This window comes from Aspergillus pseudonomiae (assembly GCF_009193645.1).
Source record: "Aspergillus pseudonomiae strain CBS 119388 unplaced genomic scaffold BDV37scaffold_17, whole genome shotgun sequence".
Classification (NCBI taxonomy): domain Eukaryota; kingdom Fungi; phylum Ascomycota; class Eurotiomycetes; order Eurotiales; family Aspergillaceae; genus Aspergillus; species Aspergillus pseudonomiae.
This window is the reverse complement of record NW_022476009.1, coordinates 151,604-168,768: the sequence shown is the minus strand read 5'-3', so window position 1 is coordinate 168,768 and position 17,165 is coordinate 151,604. Positions and strand designations below refer to the sequence as shown.

The 17,165-nt window shown below is 48.2% G+C and overlaps 8 protein-coding genes across 8 annotated transcripts; 5 read left to right on the top strand and 3 right to left on the bottom strand.

Moving 5' to 3' along the window:
• Positions 1–2,302: 2,302 nt before the first annotated feature.
• BDV37DRAFT_280938 (uncharacterized protein) lies at positions 2,303–3,747 on the top strand (the record flags this gene model as incomplete). The annotated part of the gene is made up of 5 exons (XM_032086710.1): positions 2,303–2,489; positions 2,701–2,768; positions 2,822–3,195; positions 3,263–3,364; positions 3,423–3,747. 5 exons carry the CDS (start codon positions 2,303–2,305, stop codon positions 3,745–3,747), a joined length of 1,056 nt encoding a protein of 351 aa, XP_031943660.1.
• Positions 3,748–4,239: 492 nt separating this feature from the next.
• Positions 4,240–5,259, bottom strand: BDV37DRAFT_280937 (thiopurine S-methyltransferase family protein; the record flags this gene model as incomplete). The annotated part of the gene is made up of 4 exons (XM_032086709.1): positions 4,240–4,566; positions 4,627–4,899; positions 4,960–5,134; positions 5,192–5,259. 4 exons carry the CDS (start codon positions 5,257–5,259, stop codon positions 4,240–4,242), a joined length of 843 nt encoding a protein of 280 aa, XP_031943659.1.
• A 370-nt stretch (positions 5,260–5,629) lies between these two features.
• On the bottom strand, positions 5,630–6,861 carry BDV37DRAFT_280936 (zinc-dependent alcohol dehydrogenase; the record flags this gene model as incomplete). Its single annotated transcript, XM_032086708.1, has 3 exons — positions 5,630–5,743; positions 5,793–6,258; positions 6,326–6,861. The coding sequence occupies 3 exons, from the start codon at positions 6,859–6,861 to the stop codon at positions 5,630–5,632; spliced, it is 1,116 nt and encodes a 371-aa protein (XP_031943658.1).
• A 1,345-nt stretch (positions 6,862–8,206) lies between these two features.
• BDV37DRAFT_292265 (flavin-containing monooxygenase) lies at positions 8,207–10,163 on the top strand (the record flags this gene model as incomplete). The annotated part of the gene is made up of 7 exons (XM_032089150.1): positions 8,207–8,283; positions 8,333–8,449; positions 8,522–8,958; positions 9,014–9,088; positions 9,140–9,640; positions 9,697–9,903; positions 9,955–10,163. The coding sequence occupies 7 exons, from the start codon at positions 8,207–8,209 to the stop codon at positions 10,161–10,163; spliced, it is 1,623 nt and encodes a 540-aa protein (XP_031943657.1).
• A 346-nt stretch (positions 10,164–10,509) lies between these two features.
• On the top strand, positions 10,510–11,529 carry BDV37DRAFT_280934 (uncharacterized protein; the record flags this gene model as incomplete). Its single annotated transcript, XM_032086707.1, has 4 exons — positions 10,510–10,730; positions 10,795–10,958; positions 11,035–11,291; positions 11,347–11,529. The coding sequence occupies 4 exons, from the start codon at positions 10,510–10,512 to the stop codon at positions 11,527–11,529; spliced, it is 825 nt and encodes a 274-aa protein (XP_031943656.1).
• An 859-nt stretch (positions 11,530–12,388) lies between these two features.
• Positions 12,389–13,080, top strand: BDV37DRAFT_280933 (uncharacterized protein; the record flags this gene model as incomplete). Its single annotated transcript, XM_032086706.1, has 2 exons — positions 12,389–12,807; positions 12,867–13,080. 2 exons carry the CDS (start codon positions 12,389–12,391, stop codon positions 13,078–13,080), a joined length of 633 nt encoding a protein of 210 aa, XP_031943655.1.
• A 2,475-nt stretch (positions 13,081–15,555) lies between these two features.
• BDV37DRAFT_280932 (uncharacterized protein) lies at positions 15,556–15,873 on the top strand (the record flags this gene model as incomplete). Its single annotated transcript, XM_032086705.1, has 1 exon — positions 15,556–15,873. One exon carries the CDS (start codon positions 15,556–15,558, stop codon positions 15,871–15,873), a length of 318 nt encoding a protein of 105 aa, XP_031943654.1.
• Positions 15,874–16,476: 603 nt separating this feature from the next.
• BDV37DRAFT_280931 (fascin domain-containing protein) lies at positions 16,477–17,028 on the bottom strand (the record flags this gene model as incomplete). Its single annotated transcript, XM_032086704.1, has 2 exons — positions 16,477–16,683; positions 16,741–17,028. 2 exons carry the CDS (start codon positions 17,026–17,028, stop codon positions 16,477–16,479), a joined length of 495 nt encoding a protein of 164 aa, XP_031943653.1.
• Between the last annotated feature and the right edge of the window lie 137 nt (positions 17,029–17,165).

Below are 17,165 nucleotides of genomic sequence, written 5' to 3'. Positions count from 1 at the left end.
CTTGTGAGCATACCCAAACATCGATCATATGCTACTTCATGAAGCGATTCTTCAAACGTCCATCTAACCCAACAGGTCTAAACCGCGTGAAAGTGGCCACTATCAGTAACGACATTCCTCGACGCAGACGCAGGACTTTTCCCGGATTCTTCAAGCCCCAGTTTACCAGATGAGTCGAGCTCGTCTGGTAAATCTGCAAGGTAACCGTCTCCGGCATACATGAAGGAAGAACATCATCGAGAGGCGTATGGTAGATATGTTTCCGTTTATCACGCCGCATCTCCGGACTCAACTGCCAATTGAACATCTGCGCTAGAAGCTAAGCTCGCGTACTGGGCATGGTCGGGCTCGTGCGAATCCGGCATGCAGCAGAGGTTTCATGAGTGTTGGTACCAGAGGTACTTGACCTCCGGGCCTATGTTGTAGTATTCACCCACCGCTATGACCTCGCAGAGTCGGTCCAGGGACCGGCGGGGTAGTGCTTGCGCGGCAGATGGGGACGGAAAGTATGTTGGTAAAGTCTTCGAAGGCCATGTAGGACTCCAGGAGGCGGATATTGACTCATGACAGGGAAATACCATGGTGGTAGGGGGACAAAGAGTCAGAGTAATGCGACGATGGTATACTTGTGTTGGTGACTGAGACGGATGAGAGTTCCGTGGAGGTGAAGTGGTGCCTTGAAAGTCTAGATGAATCAGCGGAGGTCGCATCTATGTGAGTTTGATCGAGGGCGGTTTCGCGGTGGCATTTTATTCCCTGGATGGTCTACTTGGGCTTGGAAAGACGGCGGATTTCAAGATGAGATACATTAATTGAAGTGATGGCAGGGTGGATGTTGTTTTCGATTCGGATACTGCATTTTGTAGCTTTGAACCTCAGATTTTATATTTACAGATGGGAATAGTGCTTTGACAATTGGATACTATCACTTGACTAAATATATCCCTGATTGTCTCTGGCTCTGCGTCTTCAGCTGAATACAAGGTCTGCTTTAGTAGATAATGCACGCGTGGGATATACATTCGGTGGTATTATGGCTTTTGGCAAAGTAAGGTCTCAGGCAGTACTAGTAGTATATCCATGTGGTATACTTACACTGCGGATAGCTGGCTCATGAAGACCAAGCTGCCTAAGTCGCCGGGGCCGACTCACAACCTTCTTTGGATAAAAGTGTATCTACCATCGGTTGGCTTTGACTTCATAATGCGATAATTCTCCGGAACTAAAAACATGATGTGCAGCCCTTTCTTTGTTGCCTCGGGGGTTGTGCCCTGAGCGTACGCAGATCAGTATCGCATTGCCATCAAATAAGAAGGGATATCGGAATAACGGTAAACTTACTTCTTCACCCTATCATAATCGCATACTCGCATACTTTGGTGAGATTCTCACTGTCTTGAATGACTTTTGATTGAGAAATATCATGAGTAGGGCGGGCTGACTTTGGTATCTCATAGTAGCGACACACATTATGGCAGTGCATTTACCTAGATAGACTGGTCGCACAAAGTATGCGCGATAGATCGGTTGTCCCACACCAGCAGAGACACCTCACAGTAGTCTACTTGTAGATCAGTAGTACTATAAGTCGGTGGCACTGTCTTAGTCTGTAGTCATGAGTAACGCTCTCTATCTTGTAGTAAAACCTGTTTCCCCGGGCTCAAGTATGGAAACGGCCTAGACCGCCGATCTACCATTCGATATGACATGGAATATACACAGGACCTACTCTGTACCGAGGTCAGCATTTATAGTGCGCATCTGAGCAGAGCAGCTGAATGGCGCTACGGTTAGGCCGCTGGCGGAAGAGCACCCGGAGAGCAGCATTCATTGTTTCCGCGCAATCCAAAGTGTTTCAATCTTACACGGACCCCTGCCTTCTCCTAATTGATCGCTTACTTCTATTGTAAGTGGCCTCTGCTTGTGTTATAGATTTTAAGAACCAACACTGAGTTGGTACATTGTCCGTGGCTATCCCATTTAGAGTAACAGCCACCCCATCCAAGCCCTAATACACTTCCCGCTGTTCTCATCGAATGTAACCAGCACTCTCCACTAACAAAGTAAACAAAGAAGCCTGGGGAAAGAGTGACAAAATGAAGTGCCGGACTGGACACGGATTGGTGAATTGCCGTAGCGACTCAAATCTGAAGGCTGAACTTGGATGATTGGCGTTTCTTTGTTCTGAGCTGTAGTGCTGCCTGCTACTTGTCCTATATTAGGGAGAAGCCCCCATTCATCGACTGGACTAGAAGGCTTTCTTGTTCCCTGCTTCAAGTCATGAAGCTATCTGAGTGGCTTCATGTCGACCCAGCAGGGTATTGTATCCCCTCCTCCCGGGGTAGAGCCCAACTTTATCAATCCCCCGAACCATTTGCAAGTTTGCACCCCGTTCCAAGCGGTTTACTTGACCCTTAACTCCATGGCTTTGGTGATGCGACTGTATACTCGACGATTTATCATACGAGATTCTCTTAGGATCGATGACTGTAAGTGGTTTTACCCATACACTGAAACAACATGACTGAATGTGAGCAGACCTCTGTATGATTGCTTATGTATGCAATTCTGCACATGCCGGATGTTCAAGGTGCTAAAAGGACAGCAAACAGTTTTTTTCTGTGTGCTTCGCAGTCACCGTTCTCCAAGGCATGAGACTCCAAACTTTTCTTTCGCAACAGCTGTTAACTGGCCTTGCAGGTTATAACTTGGGACTTGGACGCAGCGTATGGGATATTCCACGTAGCGAGGCTACGGCGATCACAAAAGTAAGAACAAGCAATAAAGTGACAGGGTTATCTAGATTTAATAATGAGACTAGTCTACCTTCCATGGATTCCTTGCTCTTGTCCTCTGCCTAGCCTTTTCCAAGCTCGCCATCCTCTCCTTCTACTACCGCCTCTTTTGCTCCCAATCCACCTTGAAAGCCTTGATTATCATCGGCGTCGTTTTCGAAGCAAGTGCAAGCCTTGCCTTAGTGGTTGTCACTCACTACACATTCACACCATTTGAGGTATTTGGGGATCCGGCAATCAAGCCAAAAATCCCGCGAGCGCTCCCCGTTTGCTTCTCATCTCTACTCGGTATGACAACAGATATATACACCCTTGTGCTACCAATACCATCGGTGTTGAGATTGAAGGTACCTCTACGGCAGAAGTTTAAAGCTCTAGCCATCATCATTCTTGGAGCTAGGTGTGCCCTTCCACCTCTCCCTAACCTTGTCGATCTCCATCATGGGATGCAGCTAACTGATACAAAGTGCATGCGCTGCAAGCATTATGCGTGTCTACCATGTCTCCCAAATGAAAGATCTCAACGTGTTATGGAATATAATGTTCGTGGGATCAGTGGGATTCTGGGCGTATGTCTCTTCCCTGGAATTTGGATACCAGACATCCGACTGACCATGATCTCAGCAGTGCGCTCGAATGTGACCATGCTCTTCTTTGCTCGTGTCTCCTCATCCTTCCCGTCTTCATACAGCACCACTGGCCCAAACTTAGATCGCTTTTCGGTAAAGTCCGGACCAAACAGCGTGTCTCCAGGGTAGAAGCACGGCCCTTACAGCGCACGCGCTCCTGGCCGGTCCAGGATCAGTGGAATGTTAATAAAAGAGTCGACATTTATATATTTGAGGAGGTTAGACACTTCGAAAACCGGCCAAATGCGCATCTTGCGATACATCCTAACCGCCCGTTGTCCTCGGCTGATATAGAGCGGGGGGAAGGAAGTAATCGTCGGTAGCTTGGTTCTGTGAAGTAGAGTCGAAGGTGTAGCCTGGGATGGTACTTAGAGTTATGTGCTGGATACTCTCGCAGCCGAGATTTGTATATGTGTATACGTTATTGTGAATAAAAGTTCATGTGTAGTTTAACTACCCGAAAAGCTCAAGTCAACACAACATGTGTGGAATGTTGCCTCTACGACTGTAGTCTGCGGGTGCCCTGTGGTCTGTACTTACTGCGCAAGGAGGCAGGTAGCGGGTTGTGCAATCCCCTTGGTATGTTAACAATGACCCTGGCTGCTACTGAACATATGTTCAACGTCCGACTGAAAGCCTCCGCGGGTGTTCGCGATAAGGATTCTCATATTAATGAGATGCGTCTCTCACGAGGCAGAAAAAGGGGTAAGGCTAACGGCGGCGTCTTCCCGATGTGATACTGGCCATAGCCACCTGATATCTGTTTTGCACCCAGCAATCTTTCAATTTTCCATAATATACAGCGGCAGTGCTACCTACTTCAGCGCGTAAATACTCAACATATCCGCTCCTCTTCCTGCCTCGTATGATCGAGCAGGCCTTCGATACTGCAGCCTCCTAAACCGACCCGGTAGCTGATCGACCTGATCAACCTCAGCCACTTTCCCAATATTCTGGAAACCGTCACCTCCCCGCGCCAGCAGATCCCAATGGACTCCATTGAGCCCCCAAGGCGGACCAGGCTGAGTCGGATCCTTGTACATGGGAAACTCCAGACAAACCAAGACTCCGTCGGAAGCCACTACCTGGCTCATGCGCGCTGCCCACTGGGGACGCATTTGCGGGTGCAAAGCACAGAGGAACTGCCCCAGTTAGTTTCATCCTGACCCGTTATTACCAAGGAATCACCAAGATGCAAATACCGTATAATCGTAGACCAAATCAAACTTGATATCTCCGTTGGCTGAGATCTGTCGCTCCCAGCCGGGTTTGAAGAAGTCCCCTTCAACAAAAGAAGCACTGCCCGGCGTCACTGGCCCCGTCCATCCCACCCCGAAGTTGTATTCCTGGGGCCGTTGCATCTCGGACGCCGCATATTTCTCCGCGGTGGCTACACCAGTTGCTGATATCTCGAGTCCATAGGCGTCGAACCCATGCAGGGCGAGCATGATGACGTCATAGCCGCGTCCACAGCCCTGATATTGTAGATTGGTCATTAACCTGCACGGAGAACATCGAGAAGATGAAGCTCATACGGGAACAAGCGCCTTCTTGCGCTGGCCATCTGGCTTCAGAGGCTGGAAGATAGTGTTATTCTTTTCTTGCTCGATGAGATCAATCAGTGCAGGGGAGGGCTTTCCCCGATCCCAGAGGTCGCTCTCATTTGAGTCCCAGAGGGAGGACCAGCCGGATCCGTGTTCCTCTACCGGCCTGAAGCAGTTAGTACCTGATCAAAACCCATTCCGATATTGTAAAATGTTTGCATACCGGTCTTGAAAGTGGCCGATGAGTCGGCCTTGGACTACCGGTGCTGTGGGTTCTTGTGTGGGACTCATTACAACTGAAAAAGAAAAAGGTAGATTTCTGTGATGCGTAACTAGTGAGTCTCTACGATCAGGTCTCGAGTGGCCTTTTTATACATCCGCTCATGTGGGGTGACATGAATCGGAGTCTATCAGTTTGTGATGGAGGCTGTGGAAATGTGTGGGTCGTTTCGGGCAATGGATGACGGCTGCGATCGCCGACGACGGCGTTTCGGCGTTTGAAAGGCGATGTATTGCGTATAGGAAGAATATTAGCTCTCCTCGTTGCTACCACCATTTTCTTCAGCCGCTACAAAATATGGTAATCTTCTCACCATGATACGACTGGTCCTGTAGAAGCGAATGCTATTGTGATATGCTATATTCAACGCCAAACGCCCTCTCATTCAGTCGCCTGCGCTGCCACCTGTAATACTGCACGACCAGCCAACTGACCCGCATTCAGCTTCTCGATCCATGAATCCAAGTCTTCCAACTTCCCCTTGGACAGAATTGGCTATTTCCGACTTAGCATGCCGAGTCGAACTCGCGTGGGAGAAACTTACATGTACAATGCCTCGCGCCGTAAAATCCAGCGCCTCCTCTACATCTTTCAAACTCCCAGTGATATTCCCGACGATATTTAATCGTCTCAAAGCGATGACAAGCGGAGGTGCGCCTGCGAGAATGGAGGGATCCTTCGGTAGACCAACCACCACCATTGTGCCTCCGGGCCGGAGGTACATAGGCGCCCATTCGTAGACGGTCTTACTGGCAGCCGTCACGACCACACCGTGTGCGCCGTGTTTCGTGATTCGCATGACCTCATCCTTGATGTCTGCAGGAGCTTTGAATTTCTGGAAATCAATGTATGCTTCGGCCCCGAGCTTCTCACAAAGCTCCCGCTTCTCGTCGCCGCCATCAATAGCAAGGACTCTCATGCCCATTGCGCGCGCATACTGGATAGCCAAATGGCCCAGTCCGCCTCCAGCGCCGGGGAGTACAAGCCATTGACCGGACTTGACGGCAGACCTAAAGTAAAAGCGTTACTCCAACGTGCACACATCAAACACAAAGGCAACAAAATGGCAGTACATACCTCTTGCAAGCCGTATACGCAGTAACACCGCCACACATGATCGGACCGGCCTCCTCATCCGACACCCCATCTGGAATCTTCGATGTATATCTCCCATCCACAAGACAATACTCCTGGAACGTCCCCGGCGCCGAAAACCCACTATTAATCTGCTTCTCACAATGCACCTCGTCAACCCCATTGAGACAGAACTCACATTCTCCACAGGTACTCGCAATCCACTTGACGCCCGCCCGATCACCGATCTTCCACCGCCGCTGCATGCCCTCGCCAACGGCGACGACAACGCCCGCCCCTTCGTGTCCCGCGATTCCTTGGCTCTGGGGCAGCATGGCCACGCCGAAAGCCTGCCAGTCGTCGTGCAGGAGAGACTTGTCCGAGCCGCAGAGCCCAGTCCAGTTGATCTTTACCAGAATCTGGCCCGGCCCGGGTTGCGGGACGTCGATGGTCTCGATGGTCGTCGTGGCAGTTTCGCCTGTGCCATGACGGACGGCGGCTCGTTGGCGTGTTGGGATAGTTGGGGCTGGGATTGTCATTGTGTGGTGATCGTTTGGCTCAACATACACTGTGTCAAACACAAGAGATAGGCGACAGGATATCCAACACAATTCGTACTCAATATCCTCCAACAAAATAATAGAAGAAATTAACCCGTCAGCAACAGTACACGAAGGAGTCAAATGAGGGGCAAACCCTGACAACAATCCCAGCTATAAATACCCCAATTCCGCACCACACACGTGAGACGACTCTGCATATTCATCGACAGGGATACTGATCACGCCCGCGTACGCTCTCCATAGATATCGTATTCTCTGCGGGAATTCCGGGGTATAGTGAAGCAATTAGTTAACTTCTAGTCGCCGGTGCTCCACTTGGCTTGCATCCCACCCAATCCGCTTCCATGGTGGTCGGGGAAAGGGCTGTTGTGGCGTCATCAGGCGCTGGCTTCTCCGCACGGTGAATGTCAATGAGCTCTTGTCGTTGGAATTGGGAGGTTGGGATTGGTTGGTCGTGGAATTGGATTTGAGTTAGTTTCTGGGGCGTTGTGCTGGGCTGTACATTAGGGCTGGAGTTGTGCCTTGTGAGGTCTTGGATCCGAGGCTGGAATCGGTTGTGAGGGAAGGTAGGTAAGATACCTGGATTTCCAGTGACTCATAAACAGAGCGATTGGATAAATATACCAATGTTGGTGCACAAAGGAAACTATTAGCAGTTCACATGCGTTGCTTATATAGGGCTACGTAACAGATATTTTCAAGCTCGGTCAGGGGCAGGGCCAAGCCACCAAACCAACCTCAGAGTCCAACGCCAGACCAGTAAGACAATGCCACAGTGACAGGGACGAGCTATTACCAGAAGGAGAACCGTGAAGTCATACCGAACCTTAACTGAACGATTCCCTGATCGAGATAAAGTTATCACAATAAGTTAATAACCCAAACAATTCCCGGGAGTGTTAAAGCACTCAGTCCAGACCTGAAACACCTGGCTAGATCATACTATCTTGATAGAACCTGCTTTGACCATGCATAGACGTCCTGTCCCATCTGACATTCACTCAGCTCGTTCAATGAACCAGGACAGCGCCTGGCCATATCTAGATAGATATATCGCATGACGCGATGTTACTCTGCCTTCCACTTGCTGGTATCTTGGATAGCCTCTGATGTTCGGGAGTACATGGTTGTTCAACCTATGCAGGTTTCGAAGGAGAAGTGGACTTGGAGTGATTTGGTTTCTGGATTGGAAAGCTTACAAGTAGTATTGTGGGTAACTGGGGGTTTACTATAAATTTGCTGGACCTATCTCGCTTATAGGGTGTGATTAATTGGTCGTTTTGAATGATTGATTTCTCATATACTATATCCGTACCTAAACATGACCGATAATTGTCAAGACGTGACCCCCTCTGCCTTCGTACCCCAGCCTCTGAAGGTAGTGGTTATCGGGGCAGGGTACGTTCATCCATCACACTGTGGTGCCAACCTCATGCTCATGAAGCAGTATATCAGGAATCCAATTCGCCCATGAAATCACGACACGAATGTCCAACATCAAGCTCGAAATATACGAAAAGAACCCCAAACCAGGCGGAACCTGGTATGAGAATCGATACCCGGGGTATACAATCTCCCTCACTACGGACATGAACAATCTGCCAGAAAGAAATAACAATGGCTAACCACAAACCAGATGCGCATGCGACGTACCCGCACACGTATACCAGTATAGCTGGGCGCCCAATCCATGCTGGTCGAAGGCCTACGCTCCCGCCCACGAGATCTACGCCTATCTTGAATCTGTGGTTGACAAACATGATCTTGGAAAGTTTATCCGTTGCAATCATAGGTGTATCTCGGCGGCATGGAACGAGGAGAGTTCGCTGTGGACTACGACGTTTCTGGATGAGAGGTCTGGTGAGGAGACGGTGGTCCGGTCTGATGTTTTGATTTACGCTGTTGGCAGGTTGAATGACTATCGGATTCCGGCGTTTGAGGGGCGAGATAAATTCAAGGGTCGAGTGTTTCATACGGCCGCGTGGCCGGAGGACGTGGATATTCGTGGGAAGCGGATTGCTGTACTTGGGAATGGGGCCAGTGGGATTCAATGCGTGGCTGGTCTTCGGGAGGGTATGTTGATTCCCCAGGCTTGGAGATTAGGTACATCTGCTTACTGTGGTGGTAGAAGCTGGAGAGATTCTCAATTTGGCACCACACCCGACGTGGCTTGGGCCTGAGCCGTTCGTTGAGAATCGTGAATGTAGGTCCTCTGCCCAAAATAGTTTGAGATCGAGATGCTGATTAAATGTAGATGGCGAACAGGAGAAGCTCCTGTTTCGGAGAAACCCTCAAGCTTACCATGACTTCCGAATGGAAGTAGAAAAGGCAGCATTGCCGTCCTTTGCTTTCCTCTGGAAAGATACCCCTCCCAGCAAAAGCCTTCGTTCTCGTGCGGAATCATACATTAAGACCAAAGTAGAGGATCCGGAACTGCAACAAAAACTGACCCCAGACTATACCCCCGGATGTCGTCGATGGGCCCCTGGCGAGCAGTACATCAATGCAGTACAACAACCACATGTCAAGCTAATAGAAGACCACATGGCTGCTCTCACAGAGAATGGATTTCGCACTGCGCAAGGGGATGAGTATGAATGTGACATGATCGTCTGTGCAACGGGGTTCAGTCTATATAACCCACGCGTCCCTGTCGTCGGACGCAACGGTATCACCCTCGCCAATTGCTGGGGCTCGGAGGGCCCGTGTGAGAGTTATATGGCAGCGGCGGTGGCACACTTTCCTAACTTCTTTGGTTTGTTTTCATGGAGTGGAAACTTCCGGGAGGATTCCAAATTGACGATTATCCAGCATTCCATCCACCCAACTGCCCGATAAACGGTTCCGCATTCCCCGGTATCGAACGGACAGCAGATTATATCGTAAGAGTCCTTCATCGTCTTCAAACCGATCGTCTCCGGTCTGTGAGTGTGCGACCCGAAGCCCAACGCGACTTCAACAGATGGGTTCAGTCTCAGATGTCAGGCATGGTGTGGTCTGATTCCTGCAATTCATGGTGTATGTTTGACTTCCCTGCATATATTCATCACTGCTAACTAACATCATAAGACAAAAATAAATATGGCAAGATTATTGTTCCCTGGCCTGGAACTACCAATCACTACTTTGCTGCTACGGAGATCGTACGCTGGGAAGACTTCGACTTGGTGTTCGAGGATCCGGCGCAGAAATATATGAGCTTCGGGAATGGAGTGACGATGGATGGTTTCAAGCCGGAGTCGATACCATGGGTGCAACCACCGGAGTATGTGAATTAATGCTGATTTCTGGGTAGCTACATTTGTATATCGTGGCTTTGATAGACTGAGGTACTTTGTGCGCAGGATTGTCATAATTACTCACATCTGCACTATTCTATATTGCCGTGTCATGATTGCGTATACGCTATGCTACAAGCACCATTAATAAACAGTATCATCTAAACGTCATAAAGCCCACACAGGTAAGCAGCCACCTTCTAGATAAAGCACATAAACTGAAGTCGAAGTGAAATTTGATTGAAGTGATCGGAAGCGAAAAATCTTACTTTAGGCGCAATGCTCGATGTTTCATGAGCCAATACATTTGAACCCACAGCACCGTGCAACCGGATATGAAGATAAAATGGCTTCCAGACATGAGCCCTCCCCAGATGGCATAGCAGGTCGTTACTTCAGCACAATGTTCAAGGACGCACCTACCTTCCAGCATCATCTCCTCCAACATATCTCGGAAACAAGACAACATGGAGATGGTATTCACACCGACTTGGTGTATACGGACATCGCTCCTTCCTGGGCCGAGTCCGCGTACAGCGCACTTGAAGCAAGAAGACTCGTATGCTTGTAAGCTAAAGAGCTCCTTAGCACCATAGGCGATTTCAGTCTAAGATCTTCAACTTTGTCAAAGTAAATCATACAATCCAGTAACCCAGTTCCTGAAATTGCGTGCAATGGCAACTCCGCTTCACAACGCTGACCAGGAGTGGTTTGCCCGTTCACGAGAAATATGGTTGAACACCGGTGTTCTCAATGTAGCTGAGCGGAATATGCTCTTGACCTCAGCAAACACAAGTAGGATTCTTACTCCTGATTCCAGGACCGCTCTGAACGTTCGAAGAATTTAGGCTTACCGGCTACCCACTGACAGGAATGGAAAAGGCTCCGAATGTTGGAGTACAACTGAACGGCACCGGGCTACCGAGGGTGGTTTTCGAGTCGGGGTTCTCGCAAAGTGGGGAGAGTCTTCGAGATGACATGCTCGATTGGTTTTTAGGTGGAGGGGGCTCTGTCCAAGCGGTTATTCTGGTCAACTGGAGACCATCGCTGGCTACTATGCATATAAGGGGCGATGTAGAACTGTATGCCTTAGGGAGGGACGGGATACCCCGACTCCAAGAGCGCCAGGTGAGAATAAGGCATGCCGTGTTGCATTTCCTTGCTGTGCTAACGATATCGGTAGCAAATTTATCCAAGGCCCTCAGGACCAGCTGGTAGACAGACACTTCGCCTCACACGGAAGATGTTCTTTGGGAATACCATTGGACCAGGGCGCAGTCCCAATGATCCGTTTTTGATGGAGTTGGACCAGTTGCGATCTGTGGCAGATATGATATTTCCCAATATGGGCTATCAAGCGGCATAGATAGCGAAATATAAAGATGTGCAGTGCTGTAACGGCAAAGAGAGACAAAGAGAGAGTTTGAAACGTATTAGTATTGGTCTGAAATATGATGTCCTGATATTGTTCATTTAAACATACAAAGGGCCCGCTTACTTTGTTAAACCAACATAAGGCTGAGCAACTTGTTAGTGTTGTATTGTATTTGCGTTCTGCAGTTTCCGCCCGCTTTTGCTGTCAACTTTTATGACTGCGATACAACTTACTTTTCAAAACCGAACGAGGAAGACTAGGCTCGGCCCTCGGAGCTTCCATTACATTCTGATTGGTTTTGGTTGTCCTTGGACGTAGATCTCAAACGATCGCCGTCCAATCCCCATTGATCTATAGAATTAAGGCCAGGAAACTGAGCCTTTGCCTTTGGGCAGTGCAAGAGTTCAAGTGGATCCGTCATCGCCTCCTGTGGTCTGTGATTGGTGTTTCCCCCGCTTATTCGTGTTTCCTATGCCGGTCTTTGCCGCCTGTGCACGTTTTTTTATACGCAGCAGCTTGTTCACGCTACGATACAAGTATTTAGTATTTCCATGTTCTAGTGAAGTTCCATTGTCTACCTGGTAACCTGATAATTTGATCTTACGAGTCTTTTTTGAATAATTTAAGAAGAATTCCTCTATATAAGTATGGAAATTATGCTCAGTTCTCCATCTTCTAACACAAAACTCTGCCATCTCTTCCTCAGACACCTTTCAACCCTAGGAGAGTGAAATACCTTGTATCACTGTTCCTTGCTCGACCATCAGCCTACGATAGTATCCTGCTCTACTTGTACCGGACCTACTATCAGCAGGGTGATCTTGCCTATCATTTCACTATACCCTCAAACATGTCGGATACTTCTCTTTCACCAAATGCTGGCTCATTACATCATGCATTCTCTGATGGCCTTGGGCATAATCCTACCAATCCATTGGGGCAGAACAACCTCGGGCTTCTTGCGAGTAATCTCAACATGTGGCCATTGCCTCCCAACTCGGCGATCATGCCTGGTAACCCGTTCCACTACCCACCATGGCAACCATTGCACGAGGACTTCGTCGCTCCTCAATCCAATATATACTATGATTTGGGCATGGAGACCAATTTGCGGATGCCAACAAGCTTCCAATCCGATGAAGTCGCTACCGCTGGATATCCATATGGTCATTCATCCAGCAATACAACAATAACCCCTGTCGTCATGCCAGTTGAACACCAGCCTAGGGGGGTACAGCAGGAGACCCGCGCGAAGCATATTGATGAAAGGTATGGTAATCTCAGTGCTGTGCCTGAAGGTCATGACCACATTCCTAACTCATCTGCAGTGGAAAGAATTACCGACCTGTGCAGAGATGTAAATGGGAGGGCTGTACGTCCACAAAGATTTTCAATCGTGAGGCCGACCTTGTGCGGCATGTCAGGACCATCCATATTGCTCCTCGGTCTTATAGGTGCAATGTCGGTGGCTGCTTCAGGTCCTTCAATAGGGGTGATAACCTGAAGGAGCATATGCTCAGGGTTCATGATTGCGATTATTAGCGACATCGCTTCACCTTGTGGAAAGCTCTTATTTATGATTTGTTATATATTCGGGATGTCTCTGTCTCTTGCTACTTTGCGACGACCTTGTTTTTGAACTTAGTGATTTCGCGACTATCTCATATATTCACTAGTACTTTTAGAATAATACATCTGGATTTCATTAGTACTAACTAGACCTTCATGATGTTGAATGTTTGGATCTTTGCGTTTTCGAGATACATTATTTCTGAAAGGTTGCTCCGGGATTGTTTCGACACACCTAAACCCAAAGTAGATGAAGATTTGCAATGCAACCAACCTTACAACCGTGAGAGGCATCCTTGCACATTGTAAATGTAGAGTAGGACGAACTACCGTACCAAATGTACTACCAGAATCTCCACAAGCGTGATTCCGGATATTCAACTCTCCTTCCAATAGGAGGATGTAACCCACCGGCTCCGTGGTACAATTGCCAGTGATTATAATATGGTTATGACTCTAGTCCCTCTGCGTAAGAATGACAAATGTAGAAGTGTGTTCGGAGCGAAATGTTTCTGTTCTCTGCATGACGATGGGGTTGTCTGCTGTCGTACGAGCACGGCCATATAGACGGGCTGGTGTGTAACTGCCGACATGAATAATGAGGGTAGAAGCCTTTCATTGGCAAATAGAAATTCGGATTCCAGGAGTCCATACTCGTGTTACTTTGTGGTCGAGTTGAGGTTGGAATCCTGTACACAGCAATTCCTATCGATGGAGTGACGTGCAGCACGTGCTCTAGCATCATCCGGCTTCTTTAACCTCTTACCTGGCTGGGTTCTTGGGAAACACGAGCGCATAAGGCCATCGGCATAGATTATAGTGATTTGAGCTCTAATGGAATCGATCTCCAGAAGTCTCTACGATTATCATAAACTGTTTCTTTCGTGGTGTCAACATTTCACAACCAATGATCATGTCGAGTCGGCAGGCAACTCTACATGATACCTACTATTGGCTACTAGGGTGCCGTTAGCGTGAATAGCACATATTTGCTGAATGCCTAGAGGGGTTACGTTGCTGAGCTCCAAGGTTCTGCGCTCGTAGGTCCATGCAGCTATCCGATGGATGTGCATACATACGGCGTACATACCGCTTTTACGACGTCGTCTGCAGAGTCATGTGACCACCAGCCCAATGTTGCCCAATAACATGACATGGTGAAGATTCAAAAATTCATATGGTATGGGTTGGTCAAGTAGTCTTAGCCCATTAATAACTTGCGGTGAGGGCCCAGATAGCTAGGGATTAACCTGGGGTTGACCTCTTACTGGCTGCTCTCTTCCCGCAACGGGTAGTGATGGGTTGTTGGACCTTTTAATTATGCTTCACGAAATAGTTAGTTATTATTGGTTGACATTCTGAACCGTGGTTCAGAATGGGAGGTTTGAAAATAGTTAGTATTGTAGGCATCTGAAGATCTAGCCCTCATTAGGGGAGGAACGAAGGTGTTTAAAAATGATATTCGTATTTACAATATATGCTTTCTTAACTGGTAAATGTAAGTATTTACGCGGGTCACAAATGGCCCGCGCCTTATATCATAATGAAGGGTTTGCTGTGGGAGCCTGATGTGTGCTGCCCGGATATACAACCCTCATACAATGATTGTTCGTGGTCTAACTCTGTTCACATCGTTTCTCAATTGATAGGTTGTTGCTTGCATAACAGGGGAAGAAGTGGGTCCGCGTTCCCGCAGGATACATGCAAGTCAACGCCATTTCTATTGGCGCGCGAGAACCGAAAGAGGCTTACGTGAAGGGAACCTTGAAACAAGGCCACCGTGGCTGTATAGAGCCAATCCGGACAGCTGAAGTGAAACGTTACACTATCCTCGAGCCTTCCTAATACACACTTTGGCAGTTGCTAGGAGCCGGGTGCAACATGCAGGCACCGAAGGAAGAGAGTTGTATGTCACACCAGTAGGCACAGGCTTTCTGTTGAAGGATGGGCTGTGCATGCATGGCATGAGTTCGGCATCTTGTTTTATCACCTTTGTTCAGACTCGAGTGTTTATAGTCTGATAGCTTCCCACTACTGGCTGTCATAGCACAGTTCCTCATTATTGCCAGTTGTACTTACTCAGAGAGATAGTGGCCGTCTGTCGAACAGCACAATCTTATCTCTTTCTCCTTTCAAAACAAGGTTCATGCAACCATTCAAATACTTATCCAATTATCTAACTCCACATATTTCTACCAGGCTTTGAAAATGTCCACTGGTCAAATGTCCTCATTTTCTCTGTCCCCAAACACCTTATCAACTCCTAGCCCTAACCCAGGTTCTATCAGTCTATCATTTTTGGACAGTCATACTGACCTATTGCCGGAAGACACTGAGAAAGGGCTCTGGCCATATCAAGGATGGCCGGAGCCACATACCGTACTCCACAGCCCTTCCTTGCAATCCCACGCTACATTAGATGACTTGTCTATGACCAGTTGTACCGAAATGGGACGTGAAGTGGAGTTTGACTTCAATTCTTTCTTCGACGTTGACATGAGATCCAGCCAGTCGGCCCTGGGCTCAGACGTTTACCGCGAATTTCAAACTCAGGATATAGTCCTGGAGAATTTCAGCTGGCTTTGTCAACGAAATATTGCCTCTGCTGTTTTCGAGGGTCACCAGGATAATTCCCATCCCGACAGCCTTCTGAATGACCCGTTCATTTCGATGCGCTCCGCTACGCGAGACATCTTTGGAGCTGAAATTCATGCCATTAATCCCATGGGCAGAAGGTTCAACAGAAATCCTGCACCCGTACTCTAACATTCCACGCTAATGAGAAAATAGCAGCAAAAAGTCCCATCGCGACCTTAGATGTGAATGGGAAGGGTGCAATAACAGCAGGCAGTTTAACCGTCCCGCCGAATTGAGAAGACATGTTAGAACTATTCATCTGTTCCCGAAGGCCTATAAATGCACTTACGCTGGTTGTCGCCATCTTTCCAATAGGAAGGATAACTTGAAGGAACACATGATCAGAAAACATAAGATGCCTTTTTGAGAGTCAGGTTTCTCTCAAGTTCTTTTTTCTCTGTTTGATTGAGCGTGAGTCTTTTGTGTGCTGCTCACAGAAAGAACTTAATAGACTGACTGACTTTACATTATTGGCACAATAATTCGTAGAATTCCAAAGCTGGTTTCTGACTTGGATAGACAGTACTGACTGCATAAATACGCAAAATAATTCCATTGAGAGAATGTGGAAGGTTAGTGCTAACAATAAACACAACTGTCGAATTGCTTAAATAACCATGCGCCCCTCACCTGCATCCTTTTTTTCCACAGTCTTTTTTCACAACTTTAAACCACGCAAAAAGAATGGAACAAGAATACTACTAACACAGTCGATCGTACTATGCTCCCACACTACAGGACATGGATCTTGAACTTCTCATAGGAACCGACGTAGCTCTGGCAGTTGACAGTTCCGGCACCGCTCGGTCCGCCCTGGCCGGTGACATTCTCCATGCGAAGATAGGCGTTCGGGAAATGCACAGAAACAATGGCCTTGGTACCATCGCTCTGGTTCTCGAAGCGGAACTTCTCCCAAGAGTGGTCGCCCCACCCGATAGTCTTGGGTCAGTATCGATAAATCCAGAATACAACAGGGGATGCGCACTGGCAGTTAACCTTTCCGGCACCCTGGGCGTAGGTGTCTCCAGATTTGATGTCGGAGCCGTCCATGCGGAGGTAGACGTTCGGGAAGGCAGAGGAGAGAATAGAGAAAGTGTTGTCATCGGGGTGGTTCACGATGATGAGGGTCTCGTACGAGGCAACATGGTTCTGCACATTGACGGCACCGCCGCCAGAGCCGGAGTACTCGGTGACTCCCCGTCCGTCGATGCGGAGGTAGGATCCGGGGAACTTCTGGGACTCGATGCTGACACGCAGCATGTTGCTAGTGGAACCGGAAGACATGATTCAGGTTGGAAGGCTAGATTATGCTTGGTAGAGATCTGAATGCTATGGAAATGCTCGAGTGGGCAAGGCTTATGTTCTCCTAGATGATAAGGACTCTTAATACCGGGTTCAACGTCTCTATTTATGTTCAAGAA